This window comes from Equus asinus, chromosome 21 (assembly GCF_041296235.1).
Source record: "Equus asinus isolate D_3611 breed Donkey chromosome 21, EquAss-T2T_v2, whole genome shotgun sequence".
Taxonomy (NCBI): domain Eukaryota; kingdom Metazoa; phylum Chordata; class Mammalia; order Perissodactyla; family Equidae; genus Equus; species Equus asinus.
The window spans coordinates 13,333,401-13,354,991 of NC_091810.1; the positions used below are offsets into that span (position 1 = coordinate 13,333,401).

General features: G+C 36.6%; 1 protein-coding gene across 5 annotated transcripts in view; it reads left to right on the top strand.

The window, feature by feature from the left end:
• The window catches only part of CFAP92 (cilia and flagella associated protein 92 (putative)), a 121,453-nt gene that overhangs the window by 90,919 nt on the left and 8,943 nt on the right, over positions 1-21,591 (top strand). The window contains exon 13 of one of the 5 annotated variants that reach the window (XM_070493087.1): positions 18,441-18,955. The exons of the other annotated variants lie outside the window; for them this stretch is intronic. Within the exon in view, the coding sequence (XP_070349188.1) occupies positions 18,441-18,491 (51 nt within the window). The 3' untranslated portion in view covers positions 18,492-18,955. Of the gene's footprint in view, positions 1-18,440; positions 18,956-21,591 lie in introns of those variants that run through there. 5 annotated transcript variants of the gene reach the window in all.

Genomic DNA, 21,591 nt, shown 5'->3' on the forward strand with positions numbered 1-21,591 from the left:
CCTTTGCCTGGGCATGGGCAGACCAGGCTCCAGAGCTGGCAGAACTTCTAGTTCAAGGTCCTGAATCAGGCAGACCTATACCCTGCTAAGTTCCCCAGTCAGACTGTGCCACTGACTTGGTTCCACAGATGAGCACAGGCGATGTCTGGGATTACTACTTGGGCTCTGGGGGCAGGAGCTCCGTCTGCCAAGACCTGAGCACTGGCTGTTGGAAGCCCCTCCCCCTTCTCCATCACAGTCAGATTCCCAGTGGTTGAGCCCTTCAGATTCCCCTGTGATCCCTGTGCGGTGAGACCAGAGTAGGGGCTCACACAAAGTGACCCACAATGCTAGATGTCACCCCTGGGCTTTCTTTTCCCACTGGAGGATCCATAGATTCAGGGGCGATCCCTCAGCTGTGTGCTGCACCAGCCTGGGGGAGGGGCAGTGCAGTGAGCATGCAGCCATTCCTCTTACCTTTCTTTTTTTTTTTCCCTAAAGATTGGCACCTGAGCTTACATCCGTTGCCAATCTTCTCTTCTTCTTCTTTCTTTTTCTTTTTCTTCTTCTCCTTCTTCTTCTCCTCCTCCTCAAAGCGCCCCAGTACATAGTTGTATATTCCAGTTGCAGATCCTTGTGGCTCTGCTCTGAGGGACGCTGCCTCAGCATGGCCTGATGAGCGGTGCCAGGTCCACATTCAGGATCTGAACCGGTGAAACCCTGGGCTGCCAAAGTGGAGTGAGTGAACTTACCCACTCGGCCTGGGCCGGCCCCTCCTCTTACCTTTCTAATGCAATCTGTCCTGGTCTCTGCAATTCAGGGTCTCTGCGATTCAGCTTCACCACTGGGTTCTAGGCTTCTCTCAGTGGCGTCTTGTGCATGAATAGTTGCTGTTCTTCTTGTAAGGGGAAGCAAAGTCAGGAATGACCATATCACAATCTTAGTGACATCCTCTCTATTCTTTCTTGTTTAGTAATACATGTATTTAAGGGTATGAATTTTCCTCTGTATACATCCTTGGCTAGATTCTGTATAGTGTTGTATTACTGTTTGTTATGGTCATTTGCCTTAACTTTCTTATAAATTACAAAACAAGACCTAAGTATATGCCTATAAAAAAGTCAAACAACGTTGAGAGTATTAGCAGTCTTCTCTTTCCCACCTTCTTAATGCACTTACATATGTTCACACATGTACATACATAAGTACATGAATAACATCATATTCTTTTATGGATTGATACCATTTTGTTAATGCCATTTAACAAGGGGTCTTGAACCTTTTACAATAATATGGCTGTACAGAATTTTATATATTAGTACAATTTAATATCCCCTTATCTCCTATATTTTGTTAAAATCACTTGTAAATATTGTTCCAGAGTTTTAAAAAATTCTGCTCCTATTGTCTTAGGAATTGCTACTTTAAAATTGCTTTAAATATCTTATCCATACTATAATCAATAATTAAAACCCAACCATAATTTAACTTTCTATTTTTACACTGTTGAGATATAATTTATATACCATAAAATTTACCCATTGTATGTATGTATAAATCAATCACTTTGTAGTAAATTTGTGGAGTTGTACAACCATCACAATCCAGTTCTGGAACATTTCAATCCCCACGAAAAGCTTCCTTATGCTCATTTTCAATCTCTGCTCCCACTCCCGCCCCTGGTAACCACCAATCTGCATTCTTTCTCTACAGATTTGCCTTTTCTGGACATTTCATATAAATGGAATCATACCCTATGTGACCTTTTGTGTCTGGCTTCTTTCACTGAGCATAATGTTTCTGAGGTTCATCCATGTTGCAGAATGTATCAGTAGTTTCTTTCTTTTGTAAAAAAAATTGCTGGATAGTATTCCATCCATTGAATATACCACATTTTATTTATCCATTCATCACTTGGTGGAATTTGTATTGTTTCTGGTTTGGGGCTATTATGAATATTGCTGCTATGAATATGTGCATACAAATGAAAATATGTTCTTATTTCTCTTGGGTAGAAACCCAGAAATAGAATTGCTGGCTCATATGGTAAGTTTATGTTTAACACAGTTTTACAATGCAGTTGCACCATTTTACTCCACCACCAGCAATGCACAAGGGTTGCATTTCTCCGTATCCTCACAAACACTCATTATCGTCAGTCTTTTTGATTATAACCATTCTAGTATGTGTGTATTGGTGCCTCACTGTGGTTTTAAGTTGCATTTTATAGTCACTAGTGATGCTAGATGTCTTTTAATGTACTTATTAGCAATTTGTATATCTTCTTTGGTGGAATATCTCTTACCTACTTTAAAATCAGGTTGTTTGTCTTCTAACTATTGAGTTGTAAGTGTTCTTTATACATTCTGGATACAATTGCTTAATCAGAAATATAAGCATACCTTATTTTATTGCACTTAGTAGATACTGCATTATTCACAGATTGAAGATTTGTGATAACTTTGGGTCAAGCAAGTCTGTCAACGCCAAACTTCATTGTTGTTCTATTTTAAGAAATTGCCACAGCCACCCCAGCCTTCAGCGACTACCACCCTGATCAGTCAGCAGCCATCAACATCGAGACAAGGAGAAAGATTACAACTTGCTGAAGGCTGTGATAGTTAGCATTTTTCAGCAATAAAGCATTTTTTAATTAAGGTATATATATTGTTATTTTAGACATAATGCTATCACAGACTGCAGTATAGTGTAAACATAACTTTTATATTCTCTGGGAAACCAAGAAAGTTGTGTGACTTGCTTTATTGTGATAATCGCTTTAGTGCCGTGGCTTGGAACCAAGCCCGCTATTATCTCTGAGGTATGCCTGTATGATTTGCAAATATTTTCTCCATATCTGTTGCTTGCTTTTTAATTTTCTTAACGGTGTAAGGAAAAACTCTTAAAGTGTAGAAGTTTTCAATTTTGATGAATTTTAGTTTATGATCATGCTTTTGGTGTCATAGCTAAGAACTAGACCTAACTCAAAGTCACAAACATTTTCTCCTATGCCTTCTTCTAGGAGATTTCTAGAAGGTCTATGAACCATTTTGACCAATTTTTTGGTGTAGGATGTAAGGGAGGAATCTAAATTCATCTTTTTGCATATGGCTATCTAATTGTTTTAGCACTATTTCTCAAAAACCCTAGCTATTCCCCCATTGAATTGCCTTGGCACTTTTGTCAAGAATCAATTGACCCTAAATGCAAGAGTTTATTTCTGGGCTTTGTAATGTTCCATTGACTTAATGCCTATCCTCACCAGCCTCATACTGTAGCTTTACTTTAAAAAAATTATTTTATTGAGGTCATATTGGCTTATAACATTGTGTAAATTTAAGGTGTATATTATTATATACCGTTTCTGTACAGACTGCATCATGCTCACCACCAAATCTAGTTTTCATTCATCACCATACACATGTGCCCCTTTACCCTTTCTGCCCTCCCACCACCCCCTTCCCCTCTGGTAACCACCAGTCTGTTCTCCTTATCTATGTGTTTGTTTATACTCCTCATATGAGTGAAATCATACAGTATTTGTCTTTCTCTGACTTATTTTGCATAGCATAATATTCTCAAGGTCCGTCCATGTTGTTGCAAATGACACAATTTTGTCTTTTTTTATGGCTGAGTAGTATTCCTTTATATATATATATACGACATCCTCTTTATCCATTCATCTGCTCTTGGGCACTTGAGCTGCTTCCACATCTTGGCTATTGTGAATAATGCTGCAATGAACACAGGAATGCATAAATATATATATATATATATATATATATTTTTTTTTTTTTTTTTTACTAGGGAAGATTGGCCCTGAACTAACATCTGTTGCAAATCATCCTCTTCTTTTCTATGTGAGCTACCATGACAGCATGGCCGCTAACAGACGGGTGGCATAATTCCATGCCCAGGAACTGAACCTGGGCCACTGAAGTGGAGCACAGCAAACTTAACCACTAGGCCTGGGGCTGGCCGTGAATGCATACATATTTTTGAATTATTGATTTCATGCTCTTTAGATAAATACCCAGTAGTGGGATAGCTGAATCATAGGGTATTTCTATTTTTTATTTTTTGAGAAGTCTCCATACTGTTTTCCATAGTGGCTGTACCAGTCTGCATTCCCACCAGCAGTGTATGGGGGTTCTCTTTTGTCCACATCCTCTCCAACACTTGTTATTTCTTGTCTTGTTAATTATAGCCACTGTGATGAGTGTGAGGTGGTATCTCATTGTAGTTTTGATTTAAGTTTCTCTAATAATTAGTGATGATGAACATCGTTTCCATGCCTGTTGACCATCTGTATATCTTCTTTGGAAAAATGTCTGTTCACATCCTCTGCCAATTTTTTTGATCACGTTGTTTTTTTGTTATTGAGCTGTATGAGTTCTTTATATATTTTGGAAATTAACCCCTTGTTGGCTATATGATTTGCAAATATTCTCTCCCAGTTGGTGGGTTGTCTTTTCATTTTGTTGATGGTTTCCTTTGCTGTACAGAAGCTTTTTAGTCTGATGTAGTCCTGTTTGTTTATTTTCTATTCTGTTTCCCTTGCCTGAGTAGACATGGTATTCAAAACATACTGCTAAGACCGATGTCAAAGAGTGTACTGCCTATATTTTCTTCTGTTTTATGGTTTCAGCCTTATATTCCAGTCTTTAATCTATTTGGAGTTAATTTTTGTGTATGGTGTAAGATAATGATCTACTTTCATTCTTTTGCACATGGCTGTCGAGTTTTCCCAGCAGCATTTGTTGAAGAGACTTTCCTTTCTCCATTGTATGTTCTTGGCTCCTTTGTCAAAAATCAGCAGTCCATAGATGTGTGGGTTTATTTCTGAGCTTTCAATTCTGTTCCATTGATCTGTGTGTCTGTTTTTCTGCCAGTACCGTGCTATTTTGATTACTATACCTTTGTAGTATACTTTGAAGTCAGGGAGTGTGATACCACCAAATTTCTTCTTTTTTCTCAGGATTGTTTTGGCTATTCAGGGTCTCTTGTTGTTCCACATAAATTTTAGGATTCTTTGTTCTATTTCCATGAAGAATATCATTGGGATTCTGACTTGAATTGCATTGAATCTGTAGATTGCTTTAGGTAATATGGAATTTTAACTATATTTGTTCATGAGCATGGAATGTCTTTCCATTTCTTTATGTCTTCTTGAATTTCTTTTAATGTTGTCTTATGGCTTTCACTTGCTTGGTTAAATTTATTCCTGGGTATTTTATTCTTTTTGTTGTGATTGTAAATGGGATTGTATTCTTGATTTCTCTTTCTGCTAGTTTGTTATTAGTGTATAGAAATGCAACTGATTTTTGTATGTTAATTTTGAACCTTGCAACTTTACTGTGTTCATTAATTATTTCTAATAGTTTTTTGGTGGATTCTTTAGGGTTTTCTAAATATAGAATCACATCACCAACAAATAGTGAGAGTTTTACTTTTTCCTTTCCAATTTGGATCCCTTTTATTTCTTTTTCTTGCCTAATTGCTCTGTCTAAAACTTCCAGTGCTGTGTTGAATGAGTTTGGTGACAGTGGGTATCCTTTTCTTCTTCCTGTTCTCAGAGGAATAGCTTTCAGTTTTTCACCATTGAGTATGATGTTGGCTGTGGGTTTGTCATATATGGCCTTTCTTATGTTGAGGTACTTTCCTTCTATACCCATTTTATTGAGAGTTTTTATCATAAATGGATGTTGGATCTTGCCAAATACTTTCTCTGCATCTATTGAGATGATCGTGTGAGTTTTATCCTTCATTTTGTTTATGTAGTGTATCACATTGATTTGCAGATGTTGAACCATCCCTGCATCCCTGGAATAAATCCCAATTGATTGTGGTGCATGATCCTTTTAATGTGTTGTTGCATTCAATTTGCTAATATTTTGTTGAGGATTTTTGCATCTATGTTCATCAGCAATGTTGGCCTATAATTTTTCCTTTTTTGTGTTGCCCTTGTCTGGTTTTGGTATCAGGGTAATATTAGCCTCATAAAATGAGTTAGGAAGTGTCCCATCCTCTTCAATTTTTTGGAAGAGTTTGACAAGGATAGGTATTAAATCTTCTTTGAATGTTTGGTAGAATTCACCAGAGAAGCCATCTGGTCCTGGACTTTTTGGGTTTTTTGTGAAGTTTTTGATTACTGCTTCAATCTCTTTACTTATGATTGGTCTATTCAGATTCTCTATTTCTTCTTGGTTCAGTTTTGGGAGATTGTATGATTCTAAGAATGTATCCATTTCTTGTAGGTTGTATAATTTGTTGGGATATAATTTTTCATGGTGTTCTCTTACAATCCTTTGTATTTCTTTAGTGTCCATTGCAATTTCTCCTCTTTAATTTTTGATTTTATTTATTTGAGTCTTCTTTTTTTCTTAGAGATTCTAGCTAAGAGTTTTTCAAGTTTTTCTATTTGCTTAAAGAACCAGCTCTTAGCTTCATTGATCTTTTCTATTGTTTTTTTAGCCTCTATTTCATTTATTTCTGCTCTGATTTTTATTATTTCCTTCCTTCCATTGACCTTGCGCTTTCTTTGTTCTTCTTTTTCTATTTTAGGTATAGTGTAAGATTGTTTATTTGAGATCTTCTTCTTTGTTGAGGTAGGCCTGTATTGCTATAAACTTCCCTCTTAATACTGCTTTTGCTGCATCCCATAAGTTTTGGTATGTCGTGTTTTCATTTTCATGTCTCCAGGTATATTCTGATTTCTCCTATTATTTCCTTGATCCAGTGGTTGTTCAGTGGCATGTTGTTTAGTCTCCATATATTTGTGACGTTCCAGCTTTCTTCTTGTAGTTGATTTCTAGTTTCATACCACTGTGGTCAGAAAAGATAGTTGATATGAGTTCAATTTTCTTAAATTTATTGAGGCTTGCTTTGTTTCCCAACATATGTTCTATCTTTGAGAATATTCCATGTGCTCTTGAGAAGAATGTGTATTCTGCTGTTTTTGGATAGAATGTTCTAAAGGTATGTATTAAGTCTATTTGCTCTAGTGTTTCATTTAAGGCCACTATTTCCTTGTTGTATTTCTGTCTAGATGATCAATCCACTGATGTAAGTGGGGTGTTGAGGTCCCCTACTATTATTGTGTTGTTGTCAATTTCTCTCTTAGGTCTGTCAGTAGTTGCTTTATATATTTTGGTGTTCCTGTGTTAGGTGCATATATATTAATAAGTGTTATATCTTCTTGGTGGAATGTCCCTTTTCTCATTATATAATGCCCATCTCTGTCTCTGGTTATCTTTTTTGTCTTGAAGTCTGTTTTGTCTGATATAAGTACAGCTACACCTGCTTTCTTTTGCTTGTCATTTGCTTATAGTATCATCTTCCATCCCTTCATTCTGAATCTGTGTTTGTCTTTAGAGCTGAGATGTGTTTCCTGGAGGCAGCATATTGTTGGGTCTTGTTTTTTAATCCATCTAGCCACTCTGTGTCTTTTGATTGGTGAACTCAATCCATTACATTTAGAGTGATTATTGATATATGAAGGCTTAATGCTGCCATTTTATCTTCTGTTTTCTTGATGCTCTGTATTTCCATTGTTTCTTTTTCCCATGTTTGTCTGCCATTTCAGTTTGGTAGTTTGCTGTGATTTTTTTTTCTGTTTTCTCTTTATTTATGATTTGTGACTCTGCTCTGACTTTTTGTTTTGTGGTTATCATGAGGTTTGTATAAAAGATCCTATAGATGAGATAGTGCTTTTTCTGATAGCCTCTTATCTCCATTAGCCTATATAGGTTACATCCTTTTCCTCTTCCCCTTCTATGTTATTGTTGTCACAAATTATTCTTTTTTGTGTTGTGAGTTTGTGACCAAATTAAAGTGGTTATAGTTTTCTGTGTGTGTGTGTTTGGTGAGTACGATTGGCCCTGAGTTAACATCTGTTGCCAATCTTCCTCTTTTTGCTTGAGGGAAATTGTCCCTGAGCTAATGTCTGTGCCAATCTTCCTCTATTTTGTACGTGGGATGCCGCCACAGCATGGCTTGATAAGCAGTGCAGAGGTCCATGCTGAGGATTTGAACCCACAAACCCTGGGCATGTGAACTTAACCACTATACCACTGGGTCAGTCCTTGTTATAGTTCTTTTTGATACTTTCTTTCCCTTTATCTTTTATAATTAATTGTTTACTAACCTGTTCTGATATAGAGTTGCAATTTTCTAATTCTATTTTCCTCCCTGCTGAAAGCTTTGTAAATCTTTGCCCTTTTGTTTCAGGTTGGAGGGCTCCTTTCAACATTTCCTGTAAGGCAGGTCTAGTGGTGATGGACTCCCTCAGCTTTTATCTGGGAAAGCTTTTATTTCTCTGTCATATCTGAAAGATAATTTCACTGGATAGAGTATTCTTGGCTGATAGTTTTTGTGTTTCAGTATTTTGAATATATCATTCCACTCTCTCCTAGCCCATAGGGTTTCTGCTGAGAAATCCACTGAAAGCCTGATGGAGGTTCCTTTGTAAGTTATTTTCTTCTTTCTTGCTTCCCTTAGTATTTTTTCTTTGTCATTGACTTTTGACAGTTTTAAATATTATATGCCTTGGAGAAGATCTTTTTGCATTCAGATAATTAGGAGTTCTATTATCTTCATGTATTTGCATCTCTAGTTCCTTCTCCAGGTCTGGGAATTCTCTGCTATTATCTTTGAATAAGCTTTCTGCTCCCTTCTTCCACTCTTCTCCTTCTGGGATACAGATAATCCTCATGTTACTTTTCCTAATTGAGTCAGATGTTTCTTGAAGAATTTTTTTTCATTTAAAAAAAATCTTAGTTCTCTCTTCTCCTCTACCCAAATCATTTCTACATTTCTATCTTCAAGCTCACTAATTGTCTCCGCCATATGATCTGCTCTATTTTTAATGCTTTCTACATTATTTTTCATCTTATTAAATATGTTCTTCATTTCCAGAATTCCTGGTGGGTTTTTTTTTTGTTTGTTTGTTCTTTAGTTTTAATCTCCTTGGTGAAGTACTCCTTCTGTTCACTAATCTTGTTCTTGAGCTCACTGAACTGTCTTTCGGAGTTTTCTTGTAACTCATTGAATTTCTTTATGACAGCTATTTTGAATTCTCTGTCAGATTATAATCTTCTGTGACTTCAAGTTCGGTTTCTGGAGAGTTGTTCTCTTTCTGTTCTGCTGTGTTACTGTAGTTCTTCATAGTGTTTGATGAATTGATCCTCTGCCTGTGCATTTGTGGTGGTACCTACCTTTTCTTATTTGGGTACAGCTTTGGTTACTTTGATTCTGAGCTGCTTCTGGTTGTGTTGAAGAGCCCACACTTTTCACTCTCCATTGCCTCTGCTAGAGGCATTGTCAGTGCCCTCCTTGTGCTGCCTTGTGCTGAGGTTGCAATATTGCTGCAGTCTCAGGTGTTGTCACTGGGGTCACCAGGCTGCAAGCACGTCTGCTCCTTCCAGCATTGCCTGGGTCTTGTGTTCCTCCACTGGCTCTCTGTGGGCTCTCCATGGGTTCAGATGCTGCTGTGACACCACCTGTCCTGCTGTTCCCAGGTTGTCTGGTGGTGCTAGTTGCACCACTGCCAGGGATGCTGGATTCACAGGTGTCAATGTTGCTGGCAGGGGCCTGGAGACCCTGGGACTTGTGTGCATCCCCTGCTGCTGGTGGAGCTGGTATTGGGGGTGCTGCCACTAGGGGCTGGATCACCGGTTCTGCTGTAGTTTCTGATGCTTCTGGTCCCAGTTTCCACCCTGCCACCACTGGGGACAGGGGCAGAAGCTGTTTTTTCTACTCCCATGGTGTCCGCTCATAGTTGTGTGGGTCAGACTGCCACTGCTCCACCAGCCATCACATGGGTGGGGTCGCTGCCACTGCTCCACAGGAAGTCATGCACAGGCCAGGCTGCCCTCGCCTCCACTCACAGTTGCACAGACCACTGCATGAGGATCTGCACCTTGAATCACTGTCATTGTCAGAGGGGCGAGGGCTGCTCCCCTAGTTCCACTGTTTCTCGGGGGTCCAGTCCACCCACCTTTAGATGTACAGATGCCTGGATCTCTTACGCATCCTGTTGTGTTGTGTAGGGAATATTCTCTTGGTCAATGGATGTCTGATTGGTTGTAACCTAGAGGGGAGAGACAAAGGTAACAACTCTCCACCATAATGCTGATGTCATTCACTTTGATTACTGTAGCTTTATAGTCAGTTTTGAAATTGGATTGTGTAAGTCCTTTAAGTTTTTTTCAAAATCATTAGACTATTTTGGGTCCTTTGCATTTCCACATAAATTTTAGGATCAGCTTGCCAACTTCTATAAAAAAGCCTGTACAAATTTTCATAAGGATTGTATTGAATCTATAGATTCATTTGGGGAGAATTGTTATTATAATAATTTTGAAGCTGTTAATTCATAAAGAAGGAATGTCTATGCCTTTATGTATGTTTTATGTAAAGAAAACCTATGTAGGTTTTCTTTAATTTCCTTCAATAACTTCTGTAGTTGTCAGTGTAGAAGTCTTATACTTCTTTTGTGAAATTAATGCTGTTATGAATTGAATTGTTTTATTTTTGTATCATTTGTTGCCAGAACATAGAAATACAATTGATTTTTGTATACTGATCTTGTATCCTGCAACCTTTTGAAATGGCATCATGTCATCCGTGGATAAAGATCATTTTACTTCTTTCCCATTCTCCCTTCCTTCCTTTCCTTTCTGTATTAGTCTACTCAGGCTGCCATACAAAATACCACAGACTGGGCGCATTAAACATCAGAAACTAATTTTCTCACAGTTCTGGAGGCAGGAAGTCCAAGATTAAGGTGCTGGTAAAGTAGGTTTCATTCTGAGGTCTTTTCTCATGGCTTGTAGGTAGCTGTCACCTCACTGTGTGCACATATGACCTCTTCTTTGTGTGCAGGTGTGGGGAGAGAAAGAGTGAGCTCTCTGGCACCTCTTCTTCTAAGGACATTCATCCTATCAGGTCAGGGCCCCAGTTTATGACCTCATTTAATCACTCCCTTACTCCAAATGCAGCTACACTATGGGTTAAGGAATTCAACATACGAATTTGGGAGGGACTCACTCTGTTCTTAATCGTCCTCCTCCCTTCCCCTCCCCTTTGCACTGCCTAGAACCTCTGTATAGTGTGTGGTGTTGAATAAGCTGATGACAACAGACATACCTGCCTTGTTTCTGATCTTAAAGGGGGAAAGTGTTCAGTCTTTTACCATTAAATTGGATATTAACTGCAGGTTTTTGGGAGATGCACTTTATCAGGTTGAGGAAGTTCCCTTGTAGTCTTAGCTTGTTGAGAGTTACTATCATGAATAAATGTTGGATTTTGTCAAATGCTTTTTTGTGCATAAATTGAGGTAGCTCTTGTTCTTGTCTTTTATTAATATGGTGTATTATATTCCTTGATGTTTGGATGTTAAAACAACCTTGCATTCTTGGGATAAATCCCACTTGGTTGTGGTGTATTGTCCTTTATTTATATGTTGCTGGATTTGGTTTGCTGATAATTTGTATTTTTCTTGTGATAGCTTTGTCTGACTTTGGTACAGTGTAATATTGGCCCTGTAGAATGATTTTGGAAGTGTTCCCTCCTCTTCTGCTTTCTGGAAATTTGTGAAAAGTCAGTATTCATTCTTTCAGTGTTTGGTAGAGCTAACCTTGAAGCTGTCTAAGCCTGAGCTTTCCTTGGTGGGAAAATTTCAAATTCTAATTTGGGCTCTCGACTTATTATAAGTCTATTCAGAGATCTCTTTCTTCTTAAGACAGTTTTGTTAATTTGTGTCTTTCTAGGAATTTTTCTACTTCATTTCAGTCATCTAGTTGGCATATAGTTATTCGTAGTATTCTCTTATGATTCTTTATAATCCCACATATTCCTTTTAATTTCTGTGAAGTCAGTAGAATGTCTCCTCCTTTATTCTAATTTTACTAATTTGTGTCTTTTCTCCTTTTTTCTTGGTCAGTCTAGCTAAAGGTTTGTCAATTTTGGTAGTCTTTTCAAAGAACCGGTTTTGGAGCCCACTGATTTCTCTATTTTCTATTTCATTTATTTCCATTCTAAACTGTATTATAATTTTCTTCCTTCTGCTTACTTTGGATTCAATTTGTAACTCGTTTCTTGAGGAAAGTTGGGTTTTGATTTAAGATCTTTTTTCGTATATATTTTTTTACAGCTACAAATTTTCCCCTAAGCACTACTTTAGCTGCATCCCACAAAATTGGTATGTTGTATTTTCATTGACCTCAAAATATTTTATAATTTTCATTGTGGTTTTTAGAATTGTGCTGTTTAATATCCAAATATTTGTTGACTTCTCAAGTGTCTCACTGTTGCAAATTTTAAATTTAGTTTTATTGTTACTGGAGAACCTACTTTGTATGATTTCTATCCTATGAAATTTATTGCTGTTTATGGCCTAGCATATGATCCATCCTCAGACTTCAAAGGAATATCTATTCTTTTGATATTAAGAGGAGTGTTATTTAAGAAGCAAGTCAAATTGGTTAATAGTGTTGTTCAAGTCTTCTATATTATTTGCTAATCTTCTTTCTAGTTGTTCTATCAGTAATTGAGATTGAGGTACTAAAGTCTCTAATCCTGATTGAATTGTCTATTTCTCCTTTCAGTTCTGTCCATTTTTGCTTATTGTATTCTGGGGCTCTGTTATTGGGTATGTTTGTATTTATAATTGTTATATCTTCCTGATGAATTGACCTTTCAATCGTTGTAAAATATCCTTCTTTGTTTCTAGTAACATTTCTTGTCTTAAATACTAGTTTGTCTTATACTGATGTACCCACTGCAGCTCTTCTGGTATGCATACTGTATGTTTTTTCCTTCCTTTTACTTTCTAGTTATTTGTGCCTTTGAATCTAAAGTGTGTCTTCTGTAGACAGCACGTAGTTGGATCCTGTCTTTTTTTTTTTAGTCCAGTCTGACAGTCTGTGCCTTTTGATCGTCCATGTAAAATATAATTAATGATGTGGTTGGATTTATGTCTTATGTTTTCTATTTTTTCTATATATTTCATCTTGATTTTATTCCTCTGTCACTCCTTTATTGACTTTTGTATTGAACAGATATTTTTAGTGTACCATTTGAATTCCCTTATTGATTTTTACCTTAAAAAAGTTCTTAGTCGTTCGTTTTTCTACGTTTCTTCTATAATATACATCTTAATTTATCACAGATTACTAACTTAATTTGGGTAAAATGTAGAAACAATTCTACAATATAGTTCCATTTCTTCCTCCTTCTTTGTGCTATTGTCATATTGTATTACATCTATATATGCAATAAACTCAAAAATATTGTGCTATAATTACTGTTTTATGCAATGATGTCTTTTAAATTAGAAGGTAAAAGAAAAATATATTTACATACTCTTTTATATTTACCCATATATTTATCTTTCCCATGATATTTCTTTATGTAGATTCTAGTTACAAGCTGGTGTCATTCCTTTTCAGCCTAAGGATCTCCTTTAGTAATTCTGATAAAGTACGTCACTACCAGCAAATTCTGTCTTTATGAGAGAAAATCTTTATTTTACCTTCATTTTTGAAGGATAGTTTTTGATAAATATAGATTCTTGGTTTACACTTTTTTTTCTTTCAGCACTTTGAAAATATCATTACATTGTGCTCTGGTCTCTTGTTTCTGATGAGTATTTAGCCATTAATCATATGGTTGTTCCCTTGTACATGATAAGTTGTTTTTTTCTTGCTGTTTTCAAGATTTTCTTATCTTTTTCTTTCAACTGTTTGACTCTGATATGTCCAGGTGTGGATCTCTTTATATTTTTCCTACTTGAGATTCATTGAGCTTCCTAGATTGGTAGAATAGTGTTTGGGGTCATTATTTCTTCAAATATTTTTTTTTTGCTTCTTCCTCTCTCTTCCCCTCCCAGACTCCCGTTATGTGTATGTTGGTTCACTAGACAATGGGTCTTGAGGCTCTGTTCGTTTTTTTAAATTCCTTTTTTGTTTCTGTTCTTCTCTTTTTCAGACTGGGTAATCTCTGTTGACCTATTTTCAAGTTCTTTGTCAGCTCAAATCTGCTGTTGAGTCCCTCTAGTAAATTCTTTATTTCAGTTACTGTACTTTTCAACTCCAGAATTTTCATTTACCTTTTAAAAATAATTTCTCTGTATTCAGATGGTCTCTTTGTCTTGAACTTTAAAATACTATCCTTTAGTTTTTTAAAATAATAGCTGCTGTGAAGTCTTTGTCTACTAAGTCATCCAGCTGGACCCACTCCAGTTTCTATTGACTGCTTCACTTTCCTGAAAAAGGTTTACACTTTCTTATTTCTTTGCATGGTCTCCTAATTTGGGGGGAAAAACCCTGGACACCTAAAATACACTGCAGCCACCCTGCATTCTGACTTGTCCCCCTGGGGGAGGGAGTGTGTTGTTGTTGTGTGGTAAGTTGCTGACTAAATCTGTCTCCTCATTGGTGTGTGGCTGCTGCTATCTCTGCTGTTTTAAAATTGTTTTTATTTTCAAGCCTGGCTTCCTTGGGGTCACCTCTGTGTCTGCATCACATAGTGATCAGCCAGTAATTGGTCAGAAGTTGTGCTCAAAGACCTTGAGCCAGTAAGGCTTCCGACCGTAACCAATGGATCTGTGTGTGGGCAGGGGAATACACTCAGCCTGCCCTAGCTTTTACTTTCCACTGGGCCTTACAAGTGCAGGCAACCTCTCAGCAAGGGATGTGTGAAGAGCTTATTAAAGTCCTCTGTGGCTCTCTCCTTTCCTGTATCTCCCTGTTCAATTCTGATTAATCTGCTGGGCTGATGCTTGCCCCATCTAGGATTGCCACCTGTCTCCCTTAGCAGCTGGCCTTCCCTGCGCGTTTGCTGCTGAGATTGCTGCTGTTACTCACAATAGCCACGCACATGGGCTTCCTCAAGCTCCACTTCCAGTCAAGTGAGCCTGTACTCAAGTGCTGCTGACCTTCATGACTTGCCTCAGCCTAGAAGAAACTACTGCTCTGACTGCACTAGGATGGCAGGCATGACACTGACTATTCTTACCTGAGGTCCAGTGTATTTTTATGAACAAACACTTCCATTTGTTGTATGCCTTGGACAACTTTCAATGGTTGCTTGTGGTAATTTTGTTCAGTTTTTTTCACTGCTTTTTGAGGAAAGGACTGAGCTCCTTGCCCCACCATACTAGAAGTCCTATCTTCCTCCTGCCCAACTACAAGTTTTACTTTTTTTATGTTTGCTAATATTTCTTGGGCCCATGTCTGCTTTACCCTTTGTTTTGCTATTTTTTTCTTTCAGAAACTTTTTGTGGATAATAAACTTTCAGAGTGCTTGCAGATCCAAGGTTTTCATTCTGTCTTTGCACTTGAGGCAAACTGAGTTGGTTTTAGGATTACAGACTCAAATCCCTGCACGCCCCACCCTAAAACCCATTGCTCTCCAGAATAAAGAGTTGCAGATAACGCTGATGCCCACATGATTCATTTTTCTTTTTAGCTAAACTATGATTCCCTTCAGTCTTTTAAAACTTTCTCTTATCCTTAGTGTTCTTACCTAAGAGTCCTGATGGGGACTTTTTTTGTTTTTCACTGAAATTTAAAGAGCCTTCCTCTATATTTTTGCCTCTTAATTTGTACTTGTTGGTCTTTTGTATTGAGTTCTGCTGTATCTTCCACTTCACTAATTTGACCTTCCATTGTGACCATTATGTTAGTTAACAATTTATAATTTTATTTTTATTTTTTTTAAAGATTTTTATTTTTTTCCTTTTTCTCCCCAAAGCCCCCCGGTACATAGTTGTATATTCTTCATTGTGGGTCCATCTAGTTGTGGCACATGGGATGCCGCCTCAGCGTGGCTTGATGAGCAGTGCCATGTCCGCGCCCAGGATTCGAACCAACGAAACACTGGGGCCGCCTGCAGCGGAGCGCGCGAACCTAACCACTCGGCCACGGGGCCAGCCCCAACAATTTATAATTTTAAACTGCACCCATCATGTTTTATTTTCCAGAAATTCTCATGACTTCCTGTTTCATTTTCATAAATGATATAGTTAATACTTTATTAAATATACATATAAGAAAATGTGTGTACTATCAGAAATAAAATCTATTTTATGTCCACTATTCAACTTAAGAAATCAAACATTATTGATACTTTTATAGTTTCCTGTGTGCCCACTCCCGTCTCTTACCCCTTACGCAAAAGTGACCACTATCCCAATTTTATCTTTTACTTGTTTTTCTCTAGTTTTACTGCATATTTTATGAACATTTTGTTTAGATTTGCATATCTTTGTTATAAAATGGAATAATACTGTATATAATCTTCTGTAGTTTTAATTTTTGCTCAGTATTAATGAGATCCAACCATGTTTATGTGTCTAGCTGTAGGAATATACCACAATTTATTGATGGGTATTTGGACTGTTTCTTTTGTTTTGCTATTTAAACAATATAATTGCAAACATATGTTAAACATGTCTTCTCCTAAAAAATAAGCAAGATATTCTTCTAAGATACATACCTAGGATTAGAATTGCTGAGTAGTACTTCCACTTGCCTAGATGATACTTATTTTCCAAAATGATTATACCAATATATATCCCCCCAACCAGGCATGATTTCCCATTATCCTACTTCCATGTTCACGTGTGTTATAGTGAGACTTAAACTATTGCTAATCTGATGTGTAATAGTATCTCATGGAAGTTTCAACTTGCATTTCATTGTTTACTAGTGAAGTTGAATATCCTTTCATAAATTTAATAATTTCTTCTTTTACGAAATTTTTTCCCTTGAATTTTAAGTGTCATTTTGCGTTGTTTTAAAGTGCTCAATGCTAACCCAAGGACATTTTATATACATGGCAAAATCCTCTGGTGTCAGATTTGTCGTTTCACTCTGTTAATGGTGTCTTTTAATGGACAAAAGTTACTTGAAATTTTGTAAATTTTCCATTTCTTCCCTTATGACTTGAAATTTTGGCCTTATTTAAGAAATCTTCTCCTACTCCAAGGTCATAAAACTATTCTGTTTTCTTCTAAAAGATTTAAAATTTTGCTCATCACAAATTTTTAATCCACCTGGAATTTAATTTTTGTGTAAAGGTAGGACTCTAATTTCATTTCTTCCGTATAATCAACGGCACCAGCAATTTGTTAAAAAGTCCATCCTTTCCAGAATATAGATATATTGCTAAATCTGTCAGATCAAGTTGCCATTTATGCTTAAGTCTGTTTATGGGTGATTTTGAGATCTTTATTGAAATTACATTTATGAATGTATTATTGTCTTCAAAGAGCCAATGTTCTTTGTTGCCTTTTTGATTTCCATATTGTACATTTATTTCCTATTTCATTGATTTCTGCTCTTATTAATTTCCTTCCTTTTAATTTCTTTAGATGCAATTTTCTCTTCTTTTTCTAACTTTTTCAGATGGATGTTTATATCTTGATTTTCAGGCATTCATCATTTTATTATAATGTAACCACTTGGGATATAAATTTCTTATGAACAGTAGGTGCATCCCCCAAGTTTTTATACATCATATTTCCATGATGACTCTGTTAAAAATATTTTCCAATTTCTACTTTCATTTCTTTTTTGACCCATGGATTATTTAATAGTACATTGTTTAATTTCCAAGTACTTTAGAAGTTTTTAGTTACACATATCTTTTTGCTATTGAATTCTACTTTAATTTGTTATCAGGAATATATTTTGTGTAATTTCTATCCTTTGTCGAGGTTTTCTTTATGGTCCAGCATACGTCAATTTTGGCAAATGTTTGAGTGTACTGGAAAAAATATGTATTCTGCAGTTGTTGATATAGTGTTCTGTATGTGTTAATTATGTCAACTTCATTGTTTTATTCAGATCTTCTGTATCCTTACTTATCTTTAAATTCTCTTTCTTCTCTCAGTTACTAGGGGAAGTCTTAAAATGTCCAAATATGATTATGGATTTTTTTTCTCCTCTTACATATCTGGTTTTGCTTTATACATGTCAAGACTATGTTTTACGTAAATATATATATTTAAAATTGTTTTATCCTATTGACTCAATCCTTTCATAAATATGACAGGTCTCTTCTTATCTCTGGTAATATATTTTAGATCTATACTTTAAGTTAGTAAAGTGCACAAATCTTAAGTGTACAGCTTCATTTATTTTTATCTATGTATGTACCTGTGACACTATTAGATCAGGATGTGGAACATTTCTGTCACCCCAGAAAGTATCATGTTCCTTCTCAGTTAACTGCTGTTCTGAACTCTATCACTGTAAAATAATTTTGCTTGTTCAATTTCATATAGTGGAACCAGACAGCCTGTGTTCTTGCACTGGCTTCTTTGGCTGCTCATATATATTTTTAAAGATTTATGGTATTACATATATATTTATTGTTGAGCAGTTTTCCATTGTGTATATGCCACAATTAGTTTACCTATTCTCCAACTGATTTACATTTGCGTTGTTTTCCAGGTTTTTTGGAGGAAGAGGCTATTATGGATAAAGCTGCTATGGACATTTTAGTAAAGTTCCTCTTTGTTGGACCTATATACTCATTCCTCTTGGACATAAACCTAGCAGTAAAGTTTCTGGGCCACAGGGTAGGCCTATGTTCAGCTTTCAACTGACACATTTCCAAAATGGTGTACCACTTTATACTCCCAAGCAATTGTATGAGAGTTCCATTTGTGCTGCAACCCTGCAAACACTTGGATTTGTCAATCTTTATAATCTCAGCCCCTCTGGTGAGGTGTACTGGTATTACATTCTGGCTTTAATGTGTCCTTCCCTGATGAATAATAATGTTGAGCACCTTTTCACATATTATTGGCCATTTGGATAGCCCCCTTTCGTGAAGTGCCTGTTCAAATGTAATTTTTCCTCTGTTTAAAAGAAGCTTAGTTGTATTTTTCTTACTGGTTTGTAGGTTTTTAAAAAAATCCAGATGAGTTGTCAGTTCCATGTATTACAAATATCTTTTCCCAGTCTGTGGTTGGCTTTTTCATTGTTTCAATGTCGTATTTTGATGAGAAGTGTTCAATGTTAATGAGTTCCAATTCCTCACTTTTCTCTGATCATTTTTTTTTTTCTTGAGGAAGATGAGGCACTAACATCCATGCCCATCTTCCTCTACTTTATATGTGGGACGCCTAACACAGCACGACATGCCAAATGGTGCCATGTCCGCACCTGGGATCCGAACCGGTGAACCCTGGGCCGCCGAAGTGGAATGTGCCCACTTAACCACTGTGCCACCGGGCCGGACCTCAGATTTTTATATATTTTTTTTCCTGGCATAATGCTAGTTTGGCAGTTATTTTAACACTTTAAACATGTCATAACATCGTCTTTTGACTTCCATTGTTGAAGTCAGCTTTCAGTCTTATTCTTGCTCTTCTAAAGATAATGTGCCTTTCTCTGGTTGCCTTTAAAATGTTTCTCCTTTACTTTGGTTTTCAGCAGTTTTACTATGATGTTCATAGATGTGTTTTTCTTTGTATTTATCTATCAGTGTGTATAGCTTGTTGAATCGGTGGCTTATCTAAGTCTTTAAAATTCTAGGCCAGTAGTTCTCTCCAGATACTCCTGCTGTGCTGTTCATACTCTCTCCCTCTCCTCCTGGGATCCTAATGACCAGTTAGAGATTTTTGCTATGACTTATATCTTACCTTACTTACTTACACATCTCATACTTTTTATTTTCCATCTTTTTTGTGTTCCAATCTGGATATATTCAACCAATGTATCTTCTGACTCGTTAATCTTTTCTTCTGCTGTATGTCTAGTCTGCTATTAAACCCATCCAGTGAATTATGATTTTAATGATTCTTTTTTCTTTTTCTTCTTTTTGAGGAAGATTAGCCCTGAGCTAACTACTGCCAATCCTCCTCTTTTTGCTGAGGAAGACTGGCCCTGAGCTAACATCCATGCCCATCTTCCTCTACTTTATATGTGGGACGCCTACCACAGCATGGCTTTTGCCAAACGGTGCCATGTCCACACCTGGGATCTGAACCAGTGAACCCCAGGCTGCCGAGAAGTCGAACATGCGCACTTAACCGCTGTGCCACCGGGCCAGCCCTAGTGATTATTTTTTCACGTCTAAGATTTCCATTTAATTCTTCTACAGATTCCAGGTGTCTGGTTCAATTTCCTCACCTTTTCGTTTATTTTCTTCATTATATTAATCAATTATTTTAATGTTCTTGTCTGATAATTCCAGTATCTGAATTACCTTGGGTCTGTTTCTATTGTCTATCTTTTCTCTTGGTTCTCATTATTTCTTCCTGTTTCCTGGCATGTCTGTTAATTTTTTTAAATTGAGATATATTTGATATGTAACATTATATTAGTTTCAGGTGTACAACATAATGATTTGATATTTGTATAAATTGTGAAACAATCACAATGTCTAGTTAACATCCATCACCACATAGTTACAAGTTTTTCCTTGTGATGAAATCTTTTAAGAGCTACTCTCTTAGCAACTTACACATATACAATATTGTTAACGATAATCACCACGTACATCCCCATGACTCATAACTGGAAGTTTATACTTTTAGACCCCCTCCACCCATTTCACACACCCCGGCCCCCACCTCTGGCAATCTGTTCTCTGTATCTGAGCTCATTTTTTTTTTAAGATTCCACAAATAAGTGAAATCATAAAGTATTTGCTATTCTGTCTTATTTCACTTAGCATAATGCCCTCAAGGTCCATCCTTGCTGTCACAAATGGCAATATTTCCTTCTTTTTTATGGCTGAATAATATTCGACGGTGTGTACGTATATACACACACATATATACACCAATCTTCTTTATCCACTCACCCAGCAATGGATACTTGGGTTGCTCCCATGTCTTGGCTGTTGTGAATAATGCTGTAACGAACATGGGAGCGCATAAATCGTTTGGAACTAGTGTTTTTGTATGCTTCAGTTAAATACCCAGCAGAATAGCTGTAGCATATGGTAGTTCTATTTTTAGCTTTTTGAGGAATCTTTATATTGTTTTCCATAGAGGCTGCACCAATTTACATTCCTACAACAAGGGTTCCTTTTTCTCAACATTTTCACCAACACTTATTTCCTATCTTTTTGGTAATTAATAGTCATTCTAACTATGTGAGGTGTGAGGTGGTGTCTCATTATGGTTTTGATTTGCATTTCCCTGATAATTAGTGATGCTGAGCACCGTTTCATCTACCTTTAGGCCATCTGTGTGTCTTCTTTGGGAAAATGTCTATTCAGATGCTTTACTCACTTTTTTAGTTGGACTTTTTTTGTTGTTGCTATTGAGTTATATGAGCTCTTTATATATTTTGGATATTAACCCTTTATCAGATATATGATTTGCAAATATTTTCTCCCATTCAGTAGGTTGCCTTTTCATTTTGTTGGTGGTTTCCTTTCCTCTACAGAAGCTTTTTAGTTTGATGCAATCCCACTTGTTTATTTTTACTTTTGTTCCCTTTGTTTATAACGTAAAATCCAAAAAAAACATCACCAAGACCAATGTCAAGGAACTTAGTGCCTATGTTTTCCTCTAGGAGTCTTATGGTTTCAGGTCTTATGTTCAGGTCTTTAATCCATTTTGAGTTAGTTGTTGTGTGTGGTGTA